The following is a 17,376-nucleotide window of genomic DNA, read 5'->3' on the forward strand; positions in this document are numbered from 1 at the left end:
GTACAAACTCCGTACAGACAGCACCCGTAGTCGGGATCGGACCTGATTACATTTTACTTACGTGTGATACCTATGTTACCTGTTACGCTGCTGCAGGTAAGTCTGTTGTCAGTACATATGACAATTAAACGGACTCTCGCTTGAAATGTAGCTTCAACCTACACAATCAAAACTCTGCTGGCATTTCTTTTTGTGGCTCCCAAGTAAACAGCTAATCTAGAAGGGTTTTTTTGAAAATGTCACAATAATAAAATAAACAGCCAGACTTTCCTTGTTTAGAGTTTTAAGATTGAATCAAATAGACTGAAGATTTTCTTCTGTGCCAGAGATATTTCATTCCATGTTCACCCCCTCCATTAAACTCATTGCGGGGTGAAGATGGAGATGACATTGCTAGTCCTCACTCACAGAGGGATGATTACAGCAGCAGACCACAGGCAAGTGGAACACAGAGGAATATGAAACCGCAGATGCTGAAATCTGCAGCAAAAAACTAACTGCTGGAGGTTTAAAAAAGACACAAGTAAAAAAGTGCTAGAGCAACTCAGCGGGCCAGGTAGCACCTCTGGAGAACAGGAAATGGCGATGTTTTGAGACGGGACCCTTCCTGGAAGTCCGTGCAGAGAGTGGTGAGGACGGCTGAAAAAATCATCGGGACTTCTATTCCTTCAATCTGGGACATTGCGTGCAAAAGTTGCTTGTCCAAGGCCAACAGCATTATAAACGACCCCACACATCTCCATCATGGACTGTTCACTCTGCTGCCCTCGGGCAAAAGGTATCGTAGTACTGTATAAGGAGCAGAACGGCCAGGTTGTGCAACAGCTTCTTCCTCCGAGCCATCAGATGTAATGTGCCGCCACTATTATCTATTTTATCTTTTTATCTATTTTATTGTTTTGTTATTTAATGTTGCACGGTGAGCCAGATGCAACAACATTTCATTCAGACTTGCATTTATTGGTGTATTTTTGAATGACAATATAGTCTTTGATTGATTGATTGATTCTTCCTACTGATTGTAGTAGGGAGGGGTGGATGGGGGGAAAGCTGAAAGAGAGGTGGGCGGCAGAACAAAACCTGACAAGTGACAGGTTCTACACTCAGCCTGAGGAAGGGTCCCAAGACAAAATGTTGCATATCCAGAGGTCCTCCAGGGATGCTGCCTGTCCCACTGAGTTACCCTAGCACTTTGTGTCCTTTTTTGCAAACTAGCATCTGTGGTTCCTTGAGTCTACAAACCCTGGAGGAACTCTGCGGGCCTGTGGAGGGGTGTTTCACGTCGACACTCTGGAGCTGGACACAGAGTGGAGAGGGGGAGAAGGGGAGGGGTGAGGCAGGGGCCAGGAGGGTGGTAGGTGTGTCGAGGAGGGATGGTGGTAGGTGGAGCTGGCTGGGGGAGGAGGGGGAGTTGGGAGGTGAGTGATAGGTGGAAGCAGGCTAGGACAAACTAAAGAGGCAGATAGTCAGGAAGGGGAAGAGGAAAGTGAAGACAGATTGCCCTCCCCTCTCCGCGCTTTCTCCCTCTCTCTGGGGAAATATTTGACATCAGTACCCATTGAGAAAACCCGCACGGCTGGACAATCAGAGACGTAGCATGTGCGACCATTGCACGCTACACCATGCTGCTGCTAGAGTAGATAATTGTGCAATAGCTTAACATTGTTGAACTGCGCCATAAAAACAAGATGGTTGCAAACAAAATACCTGGTTCGAGTTACTGATCCCAACTGGAAGTCAGAGGTACAACAGCTCATAGAAACATAGAAAATAGGTGCAGGAGTAGGCCATTCGGCCCTTCGAGCCTGCACCGCCATTCAACATGATCATGGCTGATCATCCAACTCAGTATCCTGTACCTGCCTTCTCTCCATGCCCCCTGATCCCTTTAGCCACAAGGGCCACATCTAACTACCTCTTAAATATAGTCAATGAACTGGCCTCAACTACATTCTGTGGCAGAGAATTCCAGAGATTCACCACTCTCTGTGTAAAAAATGTTTTTCTCATCTCAGTCCTAAAATATTTCCCCTTTATCCTTAAACTGTGACCCCTTGTTCTGGACTTCCCCAACATCGGGAACAATCTTCCTGTATCTAGCCTGTCCAACCCCTTAAGAATTTTGTAAGTTTCTATAAGATCCCCCTTCAATCTTCGTTTTAGTGCCCTCAAGCTCGTTTGAGTGTCTTCCATTCTGGGGATGGGAAAATCATCCTGCCTTCCCTCTTGATTCCTGTTCTGCCTGTCTCTGGAGTTGATGGTTTACAAACATTGTGTGGGTGGATGGCATTAATCTTGGCCCTGATCTCAACCGCAGTCGAAACATGCTGAAACTGTGTACAATGCCAACTTCATCAAAGTGCTGGGCTGCTCATGCAGACCCACAACAATAAAGGAACTTGCAAATTAGGCAGGGTCCTGCTGAATCCTCGGATATCTGAAGCACCCCTTTATTTGAGAAGCATCTTTCAAAGGCCCATTTTATGCACAGCAGAGGGGCTACCTAATCTTTGTTTAAGAAAGAACTGCAGATGCTGGAAAAGTCAAAGGTAGACAAAAGTGCTGGAGAAATTCACGGGTGAGGCAACATCTATGGAGCGAAGGAATAGGTGACGTTTCGGGTCGAGACCTTTGGGTCTCGACCCGAAACGTCACCTATTCCTTCGCTCCATAGATGCTGCCTCACCCGCTGAGTTTCTCCAGCACTTTTGTCCACGTAATCTTTGTGAATGGGTTGAGAACTAGATCATGGCCAGGAGAGATCTTGCATGGTCTTCTATGAAACAGCATCACCAGGTCCATCTGAGAGGTTCACCCCAAAGTAAAGGAGGTGTTTCATTGAATGAGAGAAGAAACCGTGAACAAAGCTCTAACACTGAATGAATTGGGTTTCAGTAATAGGCAAAAAATAAATAAAAACCCAGCAGGGAATGTTAGCTGACTGGACTCATGGGCCCGAGCTACAGGGAGATGTCAAGCAGGGTAGGACTTTAGTCCTTGGAGTGCAGGAGGCTGTGGGATGATCTTATAAAGGCGTGTAAAACCATGAGAGGAATGGGTAGGGTGAATGCACAGTCTTTTACCCAGAGTATGGGAATCCAGAGGACATAGGTTTCAGGTGAGAGGTGTAATAGGAGCCTGAGGTGTAACCTCAGGTGGTCTGGACACTTTAAAATATATTTTAAATGCTGTTATAGTACCTGCCTCAACTACCTCCTCTGGCAGCCAGCTGGTAGTTGAGGCAGGTACTATAACAGCATTTAAAAGATATTTGGACAGGTACATGGACAGGAAAGGTTTACAGGGAGACAGGACAAATGTAGGTGAAATGGGACTAGCATAGATGGGGCATGTTGGTCGCATGGACAAGTTGAGCCTGAAGCCCGTATCCGTGCTGTGTGGCTCCACAACTGCATACAGATGAAGAACAGTGTGCTTTTTATCAAAGTGACCAGACCATCTGAGATATCTCCCAGTTCAATTGCTTTGGAGGGTGACGTCTAAATATTATGATGTTGAATAATCACGACAGTCCATTGGGTAGCTAGGAGCTGATCTTTTGTTTGTCCTTCAAACATTTAAAACAGGGTGAATTCCTGGTGTCCTTCACAATGCATCGGAGAGTCATATTCAAGTTTTGCTATTATCTTTCAAATCTGCCTTAATGCTGCTTTTTAAAATTGTTTGCTATTATCATCTTAAAAAGGTATGTTTCCCGACATCTCTCAGCACTGCGCGTTGTGTTATTAATCCCCTCCTCCATCCCCGTGGTTGTATTCTGCTGTGAATTCCTCATCTCAACTTTGCCATGCCTTGGCTGGATCCAAACCACATCTAAGGGCTCCTTGGTTCTTTCGCCTCATCCTTCTGAATCTGCTTTTTGTTGTTCCGATTGCCCACCTGGAAAGCCTCCCTTTTTTTTGCCGTTCCGCACTAAAAGATTATGCTTAATTCGGAACGGGGCTGAGACAGCAATAAAAGGAGCCCTAGACTGCCCCTCTGAGCACATTAGCATCCTGCCTTAGATGTGCAGCCTGTGACTAAAGGATTCCACAGCTCATGTGGTGTCACTGACTGGAACACACTATCAGAGACAAAAAGCCTGTGTTGGGGGAATCTTTGAAAGACATTTGTGTTCATCAAGGTGAGTAATGTTAGTGTATGGAACAGAACATTCTTTCATTCAGCCACCAGCACTCCTGCAACCGGCAAAGCGGAGGTGAGGCACTGAGTGATGGAGTACAGAGTACACACAGGAAAGCTTGCTCCGTTTGGGCCAATAATGCGCTTTCCGCCAACCGTTAAAGTTTCTCCCGCTGCTGTCGTACGATGCTCCCATTTCTCACAGCCACTGTCTTTGTAGACGCTCCAATGCACTGAGGTACTTTATGCATGGACATGGATGGACCAGGAACAGAGTGAAACAGTTCCAAAGCCATTCCATTTGAAAATCAGCAGGAGGATTTTGATGCATGGTGAGAGGACACAGCATTGATCCATTGCCATGGAACTTTATATTAATGGGGAGGGGGGGAATCATGTCCCCAGTTTATCCTCAACCTTTTTGATAATCTTATACTGAAGGTACTACATTATAATCTGTCCAACACGTCCACACTAGATTAATGGGGCCCATGCATATTCACTTTGAAAAGTTCTTATATTCCCCATTGTGTGCATTTTGTGCGCTTTTTGCTAGTTTTCTCTGACAATGACCAGTAGTGCAAGGTGATGGCGTATAAGAGCATGCAAGTCTTGCTGCAACCTCGCTGTTGGTCTTTTTTCGAGACCACCCTCACAATGAAGGATATACCAATCTGAGGATTCACTAAATTAACATCTGGGATGAGATGAATTGCTCCACGAGGAATTATCACACATAGAACATAGAACAGTGCCATGCAGGGATAGGTCATTCAGCCCACCATGCCTATGCTGGACATGATATCAAATTAAACTAATCTTCTCTGCCTGAACGTGATCCATATCTCTCCATTCCTTGCATATCTGTGCCTATCCCAAAGCCTCTTCAATGTTACAATGGTGTCAGCTTCCACAACCACCCCTGACAACGTGTTCCTGGCACCCACAACTCTCTGTGTAAAAAACTTGCCGGGTAACTAAAGGGCCTGTCCCACTTAAGCGATTTTTTTCGGCGACTTGCCGGCACCCGTCATAGTCGCAGCAGGTGGCGGAGAAATGTCAACATGTTGAAAATCCAACGGCGACCAGAGAAAGTTACGACTCTTTGGGCGACACGCGGGGTGAGGCCTGTATGGTCATGAGTAGTCGCCCAAAGAGTTGCGACTGTGCCTGCTGCGACTGTGACAGGTGCCGGCCAGTTGCCGAAAAAACCGCGTAAGTGGGACAGGCCCTTTATGCATTGATATTCTCTAGAGTATAGAAGTTGTATGAGAAGGCAAGATTCTGACTGGACTCAACACAGTAGATGGAGTGGGGATGATTCACCTAACGGGAGAAACTCAAGACTTCTGGCATAGTCTCAGGATAAAGGGACACCCATTTGAATTTGACACGTGGCAGATTTTGTTTTATTCCAGAGAGTTGTGTATGAATCTTTGATATTCTCTGTCAACAAGAATCAAATACTGATTCAGCCTGCGTTCTTGGGATGGTGATAGTTTTTTTGGGCTGAGGAAAACCATGGATTCAGGGGATAAAGCGGGAAAGTCCAACTAAGGCCAAGTGTCGGGTCAGACACACTCTACTTCAATGGCAGAACAAATTCAATGACTTACTCCCCCTTTTTAAGTCCTTATATTCTTAAATGTATCTAAATGGCGTCAAGTTGGGGAAAGGGGAAGTACAACGGGATCTGGGGGTCCTTGTTCATCAGTCTACAAAAGTAAACATGCAGGTACAGCAGGCAGTGAAGAATGCAAATGGCATGTTGACCTTTATAACAAGAGGAGTTGAGTATAGGAGCAAAGAGGTCCTTCTGCAGTTGTACAGAGCCCTCGTGAGACCACACCTGGAGTATTGTGTACAGTTTTGGTCCCCTAATTTGAGGAAGGACATTCTTGCTATTGGAGTTCAACGTACGTTTACAAGGTTAATTCCTGGGATGGCGGGACTGTCATATGCTGAGAGAATGGAGCGGCTGGGCTTGTACATTCTGGAGTTTAGAAGGATGAGAGGGTATCTTATTGAAACATATAAGATTGTTATGGGTTTGGACAAGCTCGAGGCAGGAAACATGTTCCTGATGTTGGGGGAGTCCAGAACCAGGGGCCACAGTTTAAGAATAAGGGGTAAGCCATTTAGAACGCAGACGAGGCAACCCTTTTTCTCACAGAGAGTTGTGAGTCTGTGGAATTCTCTGCCTCAGAGGGCGGTGGAGGCAGGTTCTCTGGATACTTTCAAGAGAGAGCTAGATAGGGCTCTTAAAGATAGCGGAGTCAAAGGATATGGGGAGAAGGCAGGAACGGGGTGCTGATTGGGGATGATCAGCCATGATCACATTGAATGGCGGTGCTGGCTCGAAGGGCCGAATGGCCTAATCCTGCACCTATTGTCTATAAACCAGATCATCTATGGATACTGATATTAGGCTCTCCAGATTACACCTTGGCGAACTGTCCAAGATATCAGCAGTGCTGCTGCACTATAAAAGCAACTGTCTTTCAAATTAAACATTAAACTAAGATCCTGTCAAGCCTCTCAAGGTAAAGACATCTCCTATTTCAAACAACAGTTCTCACCAAGGCCAGCACTCACTCCTCAATTTTTACCCTGAGAAATAGATTATCTGGTCAATAACTAAATGTCCCTAAACGTATGAAGAAGAATGCCGACCCCAAACATTGCCTACTCATGTTCTCCAGAGATGCTACCTCACCCGCTGAGTTACTCCAGCACTTTGTGGGGTTTTTTTGTTAGCCAGCTTCTGCAGTTCCTTGTTTCTACTGCTCTTTGAGGGGGCATGCAGTAGTGTTCCCTCCTTTACAACAGTGAGTCATTGTACAAAGTCACGAGGCACTCTGTAGCAAGGTGAGGGTGTGCATGGTGCTATACGAATGCCATTCTCTTTCATCTCATCCTCCCCTCTCTGGGTGCTGATGTTTGTGCCAGAAGCCCTAAGGTACAGGCTGAGATGTAAATCAGGTTGGTAACAATTTGTTGCATGTGGTATTGAGGAATAATGCATTCATTTTACACTGTAGTAAGCCTGGGAGTGACCTGCTTTTGCTTAGTTTTGAGATACAGCACGAAAACTGGTCATTCGGCCCACCACACTCATCCACGCCCGACAAACTAGGGGCAATTTACAGAGGCCAATTAGCCTACAAACCCACACGTCTTTGGGATGTGGGAGGAAACCGGAACACCCGGAGGAAACCCACACGGTCACAGGGAGAACGTGTGAACTCCACACAGACAGTACCAGAGGTCAGGATCGATCCCGGGTCTCTGGCACTGTGAGGCAGCAGCTCTACCCGCTGCGCCGATGTGTGCTGCTCTTCATTACAGCAGTGACTTCACTGTAAAGAGTTACACGAGGCACATGCGAACAGTGTGAGGTTGTGCCTGGGTGCTATATGTATGGTATTCGTCTTGATCTGGGTGGTGCTGTTTGTACCAGGAGCCCCGAGGAGGAGACACAGGCTGGGATGTGCTGGCCCAAACAAGGTTGACAATAATTTGTGGCATGTATTACCAGAAATAATTTATTTCACATTGTAGTGAACCCTGTAGTGAACAAGTGTCCTCTCATTGAATAAATTCCATGTTAAAATGCCCCGGGTTGGCGTGTTATTGTGGCAGCACACAAACACGAGTTTTATCACACTCCTGTACTCCATATCACTCCAGCGATTTGGCCAACTACAGTGGTGTTGTCAGCTAACGTGCATGGCTGTGGAGCTGTGGTTAGCGACGCCGTCAGTCACAGGAGGGAGAAATGCAGCTGCCTGGAGGTACACCTCTGTGGATGGTCAGCTTGGACGAGCTGTAGCTGCTGATCAGCTAATGAGCAAGTCAAGGATCCAATTGCAAAGGAAGGCACTGGCGTCTGGTGATAGGTTTGGAGGGGATGATTGTATTGAACGGCAAGCTGTTATCGATGAAAATCAGGCTGATTATTGCATTTCCATTGTCCCCGTTGTCCAGCGTGTCAGTGAAATAGCATCTGCTGTTGCTCTGTTGTGGAGAGAGACAAACTGAAGCGGATCCAGGTAATGTCTGAAGCAAAAACTGATTCAGGCCACAACCAACTTCTTGAAGCACTTCATTATGGTCAATGTAGTCATTGAGGCAGGTCACCGTGATCTTCTTGGGCACCGGTCGATAGATATCCTCTTGAAGCAGGAGGAAGCCTCATGGAGCTGTCCCACTGTCCGAGCTAATTCAAGAGTTCTCCCAAGTTTCCCCTAATTCGAACTCGAAGAATTATGGTAATAGCCGCTTGTAGGTACTCGGGGCTCTCGTGGACATTTTTCAACATGTTGAAAAATCTTCACGAGTCTTCCTGAGCTTACCGTGTTTCCCGAGTACCTGCCGTTAGCGTTACAAGCCGCGAAGAGACATCCCGAGCTCCGACATACCCGCTACGTACATTCTCCGTGCTTACCACGAGTTTGATTTTTTTTTAAACTCGGGAGAGCTCTTGGGTGAACTCGTACAGTGGGACAGGCCCATCTGGCTGGTGAATCAAGACATTGAAGATGACCTTGAATACAAGAAGGGTCTCAACCTGAAACGTCACCTATTCCTTCTCTCCATAGATGCTGCCTCACCCGCTGAGTTTCTCCAGCATATTTGTCTACCATTGATTTTTCCAGCATCTGCAGTTCTTTCATAAACCTTGAATACTCCAGCCAGTTGGCCTGTCGCACCCGGCAAGGACAGCCTAGTCCTCCACTCTACCCACTTAACTCAACTCCCTCTTCCCCACAAACATTGTGTTACATCTCCTAAGCCTTCATGTTTTCCTGAAGTGTGGTGTCCAGAAATGGACACATTCTCTCTGTTCCTACCTCTACTGATGCTGGCTGACCTGCTGAGTGTTATCCCTGGTGTGCTAAGTGACATTTATTTCTCAAGCACATCACTAAAAAATACCTGATGACTCCACAGAATCTTGTTCAGTTCATTTACACTTCCACATTTCTTACAATACAAGGGTAGGTCTCTTCAAAGACACTTCATGCCCTCCCAAGAACCTTGCGGTGAACTATAAACATGCTGGAACATCGTGCACGACCAAATGGCACACACCTATTCCACTGTTATTAAATCAGGAAATCATTTCACAAGCAGTTTTCCTTGGATCCTATCAATGATAATACAGATAGCTAGCTGCATTAAATACAAATTAAAATCCCTGCCTCCAAAACCTGTGCACTTAAGAAAAGTGAAGTGAATTAGAATAGCATCTTCACTGGCAACGGTAACATTCCAATGGACCAAAATGAAGCATTTCTTCCTCAAATAGGAATTGATGGCCCGACATTAATTTGGGAAGTATCAAATTGGAAGTGTTTGATTATATCAGCACCAAGTTGCTAACAAGTTTAGATTATATCCAATTGGTGTTAAAGTTAGTTATCATCCAGGTGGCACAGTGGCGCAGCTGCTAGACCCGCTGCCTCACAGCGCCAGAGGCCCAGGTTTCATCCTGACCTCAGCTGCTGCCTGTGTGGAGTTTGCACGTTCTCCCTGTGACGTGTGGGTTTCCCCCTACATCAATGAATTCTTGCATTGCAGGTTTGAAATAACCAAAGCATCTTCAAAGAATCCTAGAGCACATGTGGAGGCCATTCAGTACTGGTTCTTTGCAAGAGCGATACAGATGATTCTGTTGACCTTTCCACAAAGCACTGTCAAATGTTATTGTTCAAGTCATTTTCCAATAATCATTGTCCCCTTCCACCACTGATGTTTTTGCTTTAAAGAAGCGGTTGCCTATTAAATCTTAGTGTACGTTAGCTGCTTGTCCTTTACCTGCTCCTGGGTATCCAGCTCCTTATGTTGCATCTCCACCTCCAATGCTTGCATCCGGTTGTGGTAGTTTATCGTCTCGTTCTCTAGGGCCTAAATGAAAAGAATTAAAGAGGAAAGAATTAACTATGGAGACACAAGGAACGACAGATGAGTAAAACACAAAGTGTTGGAGTAACTCATCTGTGGAGGATGCAGCATCTGTGGAGGAAATAGACCGGCAATGTTTTGGGTTTAGTTTAGTTTATTGTCACGTGTACCGAGGTACAGTGAAAAGCTTTTGTTGTATGTTATCCAGTCAATACATGATTACAATCGAGCCATTCACAGTGTACAGATACATGATCATTTGGACCCCTCTTCAGACCCAGGTCAGAAAATGTCATCACATCAAGCTTTAAACAAACAGGTGTGATTATGTCAGAGGATCTGTTAAAGATGAGAAATAGGCCCATCGGGTCCACGCCGACCAGCGATCCCCGCATATTAACACTATCCCTACATATTAACACACCAGAGACAATTTTTACATTTACCAAGCCAATTAACCTACAAACCTGTACGTCTTTGGAGTGTGGAAGGAAACTGAAGATCTCGGAGAAAACCCATGCATGTCAATGGGGAGAACATACAAACTCCGTACAGACAGCACCCGTAGTCGGGATGGAACCCAGGTACCGGGCGCTGCAAGCGCTGTAAGGCAGCAACTCTACCGCTGCGCCACCATTAGGTGCCGGTGAGCAACTTCACCGTGTCTGTGGAGAGTTCTCAGGAAGTATCTCGAGAGGTTACATGACTTTGCAAGCCATAGATTACACTAAAAAGTGCTTTGCTGAACCAGCGAGGAGGACAGCATTCAGGGGGGGCATAAAGTGCCAGAGCAACTCAAGTGTTTCAGGCAGCATCTCCGGCGGAAACGCACAGGCAATGTTTCTGTAGAAGGGTCCCGACCCGAAACTTCACCCATTCATGTCCTCCTGAGATGCTGCCTCACACGCTGTGTTGTTCCAGCTCTTTGTGCTTGACGTAAGATTCAAGCGTCTGCAGTTCCTTGTGTCTCTATTAAGAAGGACATAAGGATGTCAAAATGCACAAATATCTTCACCAATAATGCCCTCTTAAACTGACTGCAAATAAAGGATCACTGACCTGAAATGTGAACTATCCTACTCGCTTTCTCTCTCTCTCTCTGTCTCTCTCTCTTGACTTGACTTGATTTGACCCTCTCTCTCTACAGATTTAGCATTTTCAGTTCATATTTCAGATTTTCAGCATCTGCTGTATGTTTCTCTTGATATATATATATACATTTTATGATAGATGGCATTTGAAGTTATAAACAGAGCACAAGCTGTCCACAGCTACCATCCCTGTCCTACCCTGACAACCTCACCGCTAGGCCACAACCCCACCTGTATCCCGCAGCCTCCTCCATCTCCCACACTTCCACAGCCTCACCTTCTACCCATCAATGTTCTCAGATCACTCCTTACCACCTCCTCCACGGACTACTTCTGATCTTAATAATCTGGGTTTTTTTCCGGAGAGAGGACTATATCAGATACTTGGGTCTGATTGTTAAAAGTTTGTGCAAGATTAATGAGTTCTCCGACTTAATCATTTGAATAAAATATAAACTTACATATATAAATAAAGATCTACTCCTGAAATGTTCAGAAGTTCATTGCTTATGCAGTTTTTATGTTGTAATGTAAAAAAAAATCTACAAGCCTCATAAATATTTCAGCGGAGATTAGCAATAAGCAGTAATAATTCTGCTTTAATCAGCCACTTTGTTTTCTATTCTAATTGTAAAGAAAAAACCCATGATCACGGAAAGCCTGTTCACAGGTATCTGATGGCTATAAATAGCATTACTGGGCATGCTAGGGTAAGGCAGAGACAATGCAATCTTCAGATTCTGCTAAAGTCAATTTTGGAGAAAGAGTAGATAAACGTTGCCAATTTTTCAGAATCTAACCTTCAATTTTTGCTGTAGATGCAAAAAAGCTGGAGTAACTCAGCGGGCCAGACTGAAGAAGGGTCTCTACCCGAGGCATCAGCTGTTCCTTTTCCACAGAGATGCTGCCTGGCCCGCTGAGTTACTCCAGCTTTTTGCATCTATCTTCGGTTTAAACCAGCATCTGCAGTTCATTCCTACTTCAATTTTTGCTGATATATTAAAAATATACCACAACAAGTGTTAAAAACCCAACATGTTCATATCATTCAGGGGTCTCCTTAGCATAAATGAATGAATGAAATGCTATGAAAGATATTTTGTTGGACAAATATCATCCTATTTTTGCAATCATTGTATTTAACATCTTATTTTACTTCGGAGTCACGTGAGTGACTACGTGAAGAACCCGCTTCCAACGCATGCGTGCCATATCGCTACAGAGACAGCAGCCGTCGGCTCTAGAGGCCTCGGTAGAGGAATCAGCTGTGCCAGAAATCATTCTGGCACCGACGAAACTTACTCACCGGCCGGGAGGCAAAGTTCAAACAAAAACGCACCATCTAGCAGAGCCCGACTTGGAGCAGCAGCGGGCGACCAGCCCGTATCAATATCGGACCAGGGCTGAACGGGTGCGGCAGACGGAACAAACCCGCTATGAGTGGCTGCATACGGAGCAGCCAGGAGAAACGGCTGACCGGGAACAGACGTGGACCGACAGTCAGGACTCTATAAGAAACGGCTGACCGGGAACAGACGTGGACCGACAGTCAGGACCGGTGTGGCCAGCGACGGGACGAGGAAAGCCCGCAAACCAGCACCCGTGAGTACCGGGGACGGGAACAGCTGGAATACAAAGAGCAGCACACTGCTGAAAGGCTGCAGGAATGGGAGCAGCCAAAAATAGCAAGTGCAGCTCACCGTCTAAAGGAGCTGCTGGAGGAGCTCCTTCACAGTGGCAGTCCCATGAATGTGGAGACTAGCCACAGTGGGCAGACAAGCCCCATATGGGTACCCCGTGAGGGACCCCCTGAAATCTCGACCTCTTCGGAGGAGAGTGGGCAGGACCCTGATGGGCCAGACCCTGATCACACAGCTTCCCATGATCCTGAATCTGCAGAAAAACATACACTGCTGGACATGGTGGCTGATTACTTCAAATCAAGTCAAACAGGGGCAGACTTGGATTCCAGGATGGCAGCCAGTATTAACTACATGTCTGGCCATCAACTCCAACAACAAATATTCACAGAGACACTGGCCAGACATATGCCACCTGGTAACTGTGATGTATTACAAATCCCCAGTGTCAACCAATGCATTTGGAAGCATATGGGGAAGGAAATCAGGAACCATGATCTCAAAATCCAGAAAGCCTTAAAAGGGCTTACGGCAGGGATCACAGCTTACATCCGCACCCTGGACAAAACAGAGCAAACTAAAGGCCACCAAGACGCACTAGCCCTGTTCTGTAATGTACAATATGAGCTGAATAGCATGCGGAGGGCGGCTATTCAGCCAGCACTGGATCCTAAATATGCAACAATTTGCAAACAAAGAGCCGTTAAAACCCCAACCCTTTTGTTTGGGGAAGCCAAGACACTGGGGCTCATCAAAACCAGCGCAAAGGCTTATTTTGGATCACGGTACCAGCCACATGGAAGACCGAAAAGTGTGGCTTATATCAGTGGCAGTGCCAGAACCCAATATAACCTGCAGCAGCCTTCTTTTAGGGTATGGCCAGGGACGGCCACCCTGGAAGATGCGGAAGCCTAAACCTCCAGTACAACCACGAACACGAATAAAAACAAAACCCCCTTTTTTCAAAAAACAAAGAAAATAATACAACCACCAGTAACCATGGAGGTAGGTGGGTGTGGTTCTTTTGTAAAAAAGGGACCCACGACGGTGGGAGGGAGGTTGCAATACTACAGTGACGAATGGTGTAAAATCACTACAGACTCGTATGTTCTAAGCAGTATTCAGGGTTATCTGATAGAATTTACTCATCCCAATAACCCCCCAGTACAACATACACCAGAAAGGCATTTCGTCCTTACAAAAACCGAACAATCTAAAGCCCACATGGAGCTACAACGATTGTATACAAAAGGTGTGATTGAGCATACTACTCATGAACAATTAAAATTTGTATCAAACATATTTATTAAAAATAAAAAAGATGGGGGTTGCAGGATTATCATTGACCTTTCAACCCTAAACACATTCGTTCAATATGTTCATTTTAAGATGGATACCTTTATCACTGCTAAAGAATTAGTATCAGCTGGTTTCTATATGACAAGCATTGACTTAAAAGATGCATACTATACAGTACCCATCAAAGGGGAACACAGACGGTAGTTAAGTGTAAATTGATACCAGAAACGAATATGGATTATCTAGGATTCACCATTAACACGGTCAATATGTTAGTAACTTTACCAATAAATAAAGCCGCAGCCCTACAGGAGGATTGCAGCGAGCTTCTTAACACCAACAGACCCTCCATTAGACGGGTAGGCCGGATAATTGGGAAGATTGTGGCTACATTCCCGGCCACACATTTTGGGCCATTACATTATCAAAATTTGCAAAGAGCAAAAATTAGAGCACTCAAATTTAACAAAGGTCATTTTGATAGACCTATGGAGCTGCCTACGGAAGCTATAATTGAACTACAGTGGTGGGAACATAGCATTAGGTATTGCTCCAACCCCATCATTATTGACAACTCGTCTATGGTATTACAAAATGGTGTATCCAAAGAAACATTTGGATATCGGCAACATAAAGGTAAGCTAAATTCAGTGGCAGACACCAGGTCACGCAAATTTAATGAAAACACGGAATGGATGTTAAATAAAATGTATTTGCTGAAATTACAGCAAAATATGGTAGATCAGATATTGATATTTTTGCGTCCAGGTTGAATCACCAATTACCAAGGTATGTGTCCTGGGAACCAGACCCTGGGGCAGAAGCTACAGATGCTTTCTCACTGCATTGGGGGAAATGGCGTTTTTTATGCTTTCCCCCCATTCTGCATCATCAATCGGGTACAAAGGAAAATTCAACAATATTCGGCATCTGGGATTCTCATAGTACCCGATTGGCCTACTCAACCGTGGTATTCGGTCATACAGGGGATGGTGTTAGAACCATGTTCCATTATTGGACATAGCCCGAATTTATTAATTCATCCAGTAACTGGAGGGGGGGCAGTCACCCATGCCATAAGACTATGGATTTGTTGATTTGTAGAGTCTGAAAGACCCACTACACGGCATGGGGCTGTCAGACAGGACGATGAATCTCATCACATCCGCACAAAGACTGTCAATACGGAAGCAGTACCTCGGACACATCAAGAAATGGGGCATATACTGCTTTGACAACAACCTAGACCAAAGGGCCAAGAATATTCCGGCCGTATTGGAATTCTTAACAAACCTCCATTATGATAAACGATTGGGCTACAGTGCCATCAATAGTGCCAGAAGTGCACTCTCCAATTACCTATCACAAGGAACGGAGCGGCACACGGTGGGAACGCACCCCCTGGTAACAAAACTTATGAGGGGCATATTCAATGCAAATCCCCCTAAAACCAGGTACTCCAAAATCTGGGATGTGGGTGTCGTTTTAAACATGCTGAGGAGCTGGTAGCCCATAAACAGCATTATCACTGCAGAAACTGACCATGAAGATGGTTATGCTCATGGCGTTAGTTACTGCACAACGAGTCCAGTCATTAAGCAAACTGAGCCTGGACTCCTTGATCATCTCACGAGAGAAACTGGTGTTTGTCATACATGAGTTAATAAAACAAACAGACCAGGTTCATCGGGTCAAGTGATTGAATTTATGGCATATCCATATGACGAACGTCTGTGTATAGCAAGACATATCCAATTATACATGGAATATACTAAGAGCATTCGAGGTCAGGAAATGGCTTTGTTAATTTCTTACAAGAAACCGCACAAAAGGGTCACGACCCAAACTATCTCAAGGTGGCTCAAATGTGTCCTAAAGATGGCAGGAATAAACACTAATGGTTTTAAATCTCATTCCACCAGGGCTGCAGCAAAATCCGCAGCAAAAATTCTGAGGTACCCACGGACCAAATCCTCAGAATAGCAGGATGGTCATCCGAAAGGACTTTCCAAAGGTTTTATAATAAACCAGTTTTTGGAGCCATCATCATTTTCGGAAAGCATTTTACGTTCAATATTATAATTTGCCCGAAGGGTTACAGGGCTATGATTTCAATTAATAAATGTATTTACTCGTTATATCACACAAGTCTTTGTATAAGTGTGTCTAAAATTGCTAATGATACTCTCTCCCAATACCCAAGGCAGTTGTGAAGCATGGACTCGTTCCACGGCATGAGGTCACAGAGCTTTGAAATCTTCACGTAGTCACTCACGTGACTCCGAAGTAAAATAGTAAGATTAAACGAGAACTTACCAGTTTGAAGTTTGATCTGTATTTTATGAGGAGGAACGTTGAGGGAATACGTGCCCTCCGCTCCCACCCTCCTATGATCATATCAAAACTGGTATCTCTTTGATAATCTTACTATGTTAGGTCATTATAGTTTCTGTGACCTCACACCGCTGCTTTGAAGAATGGCACGCATGCGTTGGAAGCGGGTTCTTCACGTATTCCCTCAACGTTCCTCCTCATAAAATACAGATCAAACTTCAAACTGGTAAGTTCTCGTTTAATCTTACTATTTTAGTCAATATATATTTCAGTTACTGAAGATAATGATTTTGAATGATTCATCCAAAGAGACAATAGCAAGAGTTTGCATTTATTGCCGACAGAAGCTTGTCAAGGTGTTTCATTTATAGCTGCAGCAGATAAAAATCAAAACTAAACCAGCAAACGAGATGTTAGGAAGGATGGGCGACAGCTTTAATGTTACAGAGTCATATAAATGCATGGCGTTTCAAAGCGGGTCTTAAATGAGGGATGAAAGGTGGAGAGGTTTAGTGAGGAAATTGCAGGACATAAAGCCTCTGAGGCTAATGGCAGGTCATTAATAGCGGGATGAAAGAATCAAAAAAATTGATGAGCGCAGAACTCTCAGAAGCTTGCACTGCAAAGAAGAAGTCAAACAGAAACGAAAGGGCAAAGCAAGAGGTTTTGAAGATGAGGAAAAAAAGTACCATTTGTGTATGAAGGAAGTGTAGATGCAGGTTTAAACCAAAGTTAGACACATGCTCACCATGCATTAAAATAAAGTATCTCGACCCAAAACATCACCCATTCCTTCTCTCCAGAGATGCTGCCTGACCCACTGAGTTACTCCAGCTTTTGGTGTCTATCTAAGATATACCATTTGCTGTGTTAAATATGAAATGTAGTCATTTGAAGTGTTACTCATGTCTACTCATCAGACAGCAATGCTGGGAATGGCTGCTTTACAATCCAAAGTGCTG

At 44.9% G+C, this 17,376-nt stretch overlaps 1 protein-coding gene across 6 annotated transcripts in view; it reads right to left on the reverse strand.

Annotated features, from left to right (window-relative positions):
- cep112 (centrosomal protein 112) overlaps positions 1-17,376 on the reverse strand; it is a 320,895-nt gene that overhangs the window by 27,843 nt on the left and 275,676 nt on the right. For all 6 annotated transcript variants that reach the window (XM_033044129.1, XM_033044127.1, XM_033044128.1 and 3 more), the window contains one exon: positions 9,964-10,053. In XM_033044129.1, the coding sequence (XP_032900020.1) occupies positions 9,964-10,053 (90 nt within the window). The remainder of the gene's footprint in view (positions 1-9,963; positions 10,054-17,376) is intronic.

This window comes from Amblyraja radiata, chromosome 26, assembly GCF_010909765.2.
Source record: "Amblyraja radiata isolate CabotCenter1 chromosome 26, sAmbRad1.1.pri, whole genome shotgun sequence".
NCBI lineage: Eukaryota > Metazoa > Chordata > Chondrichthyes > Rajiformes > Rajidae > Amblyraja > Amblyraja radiata.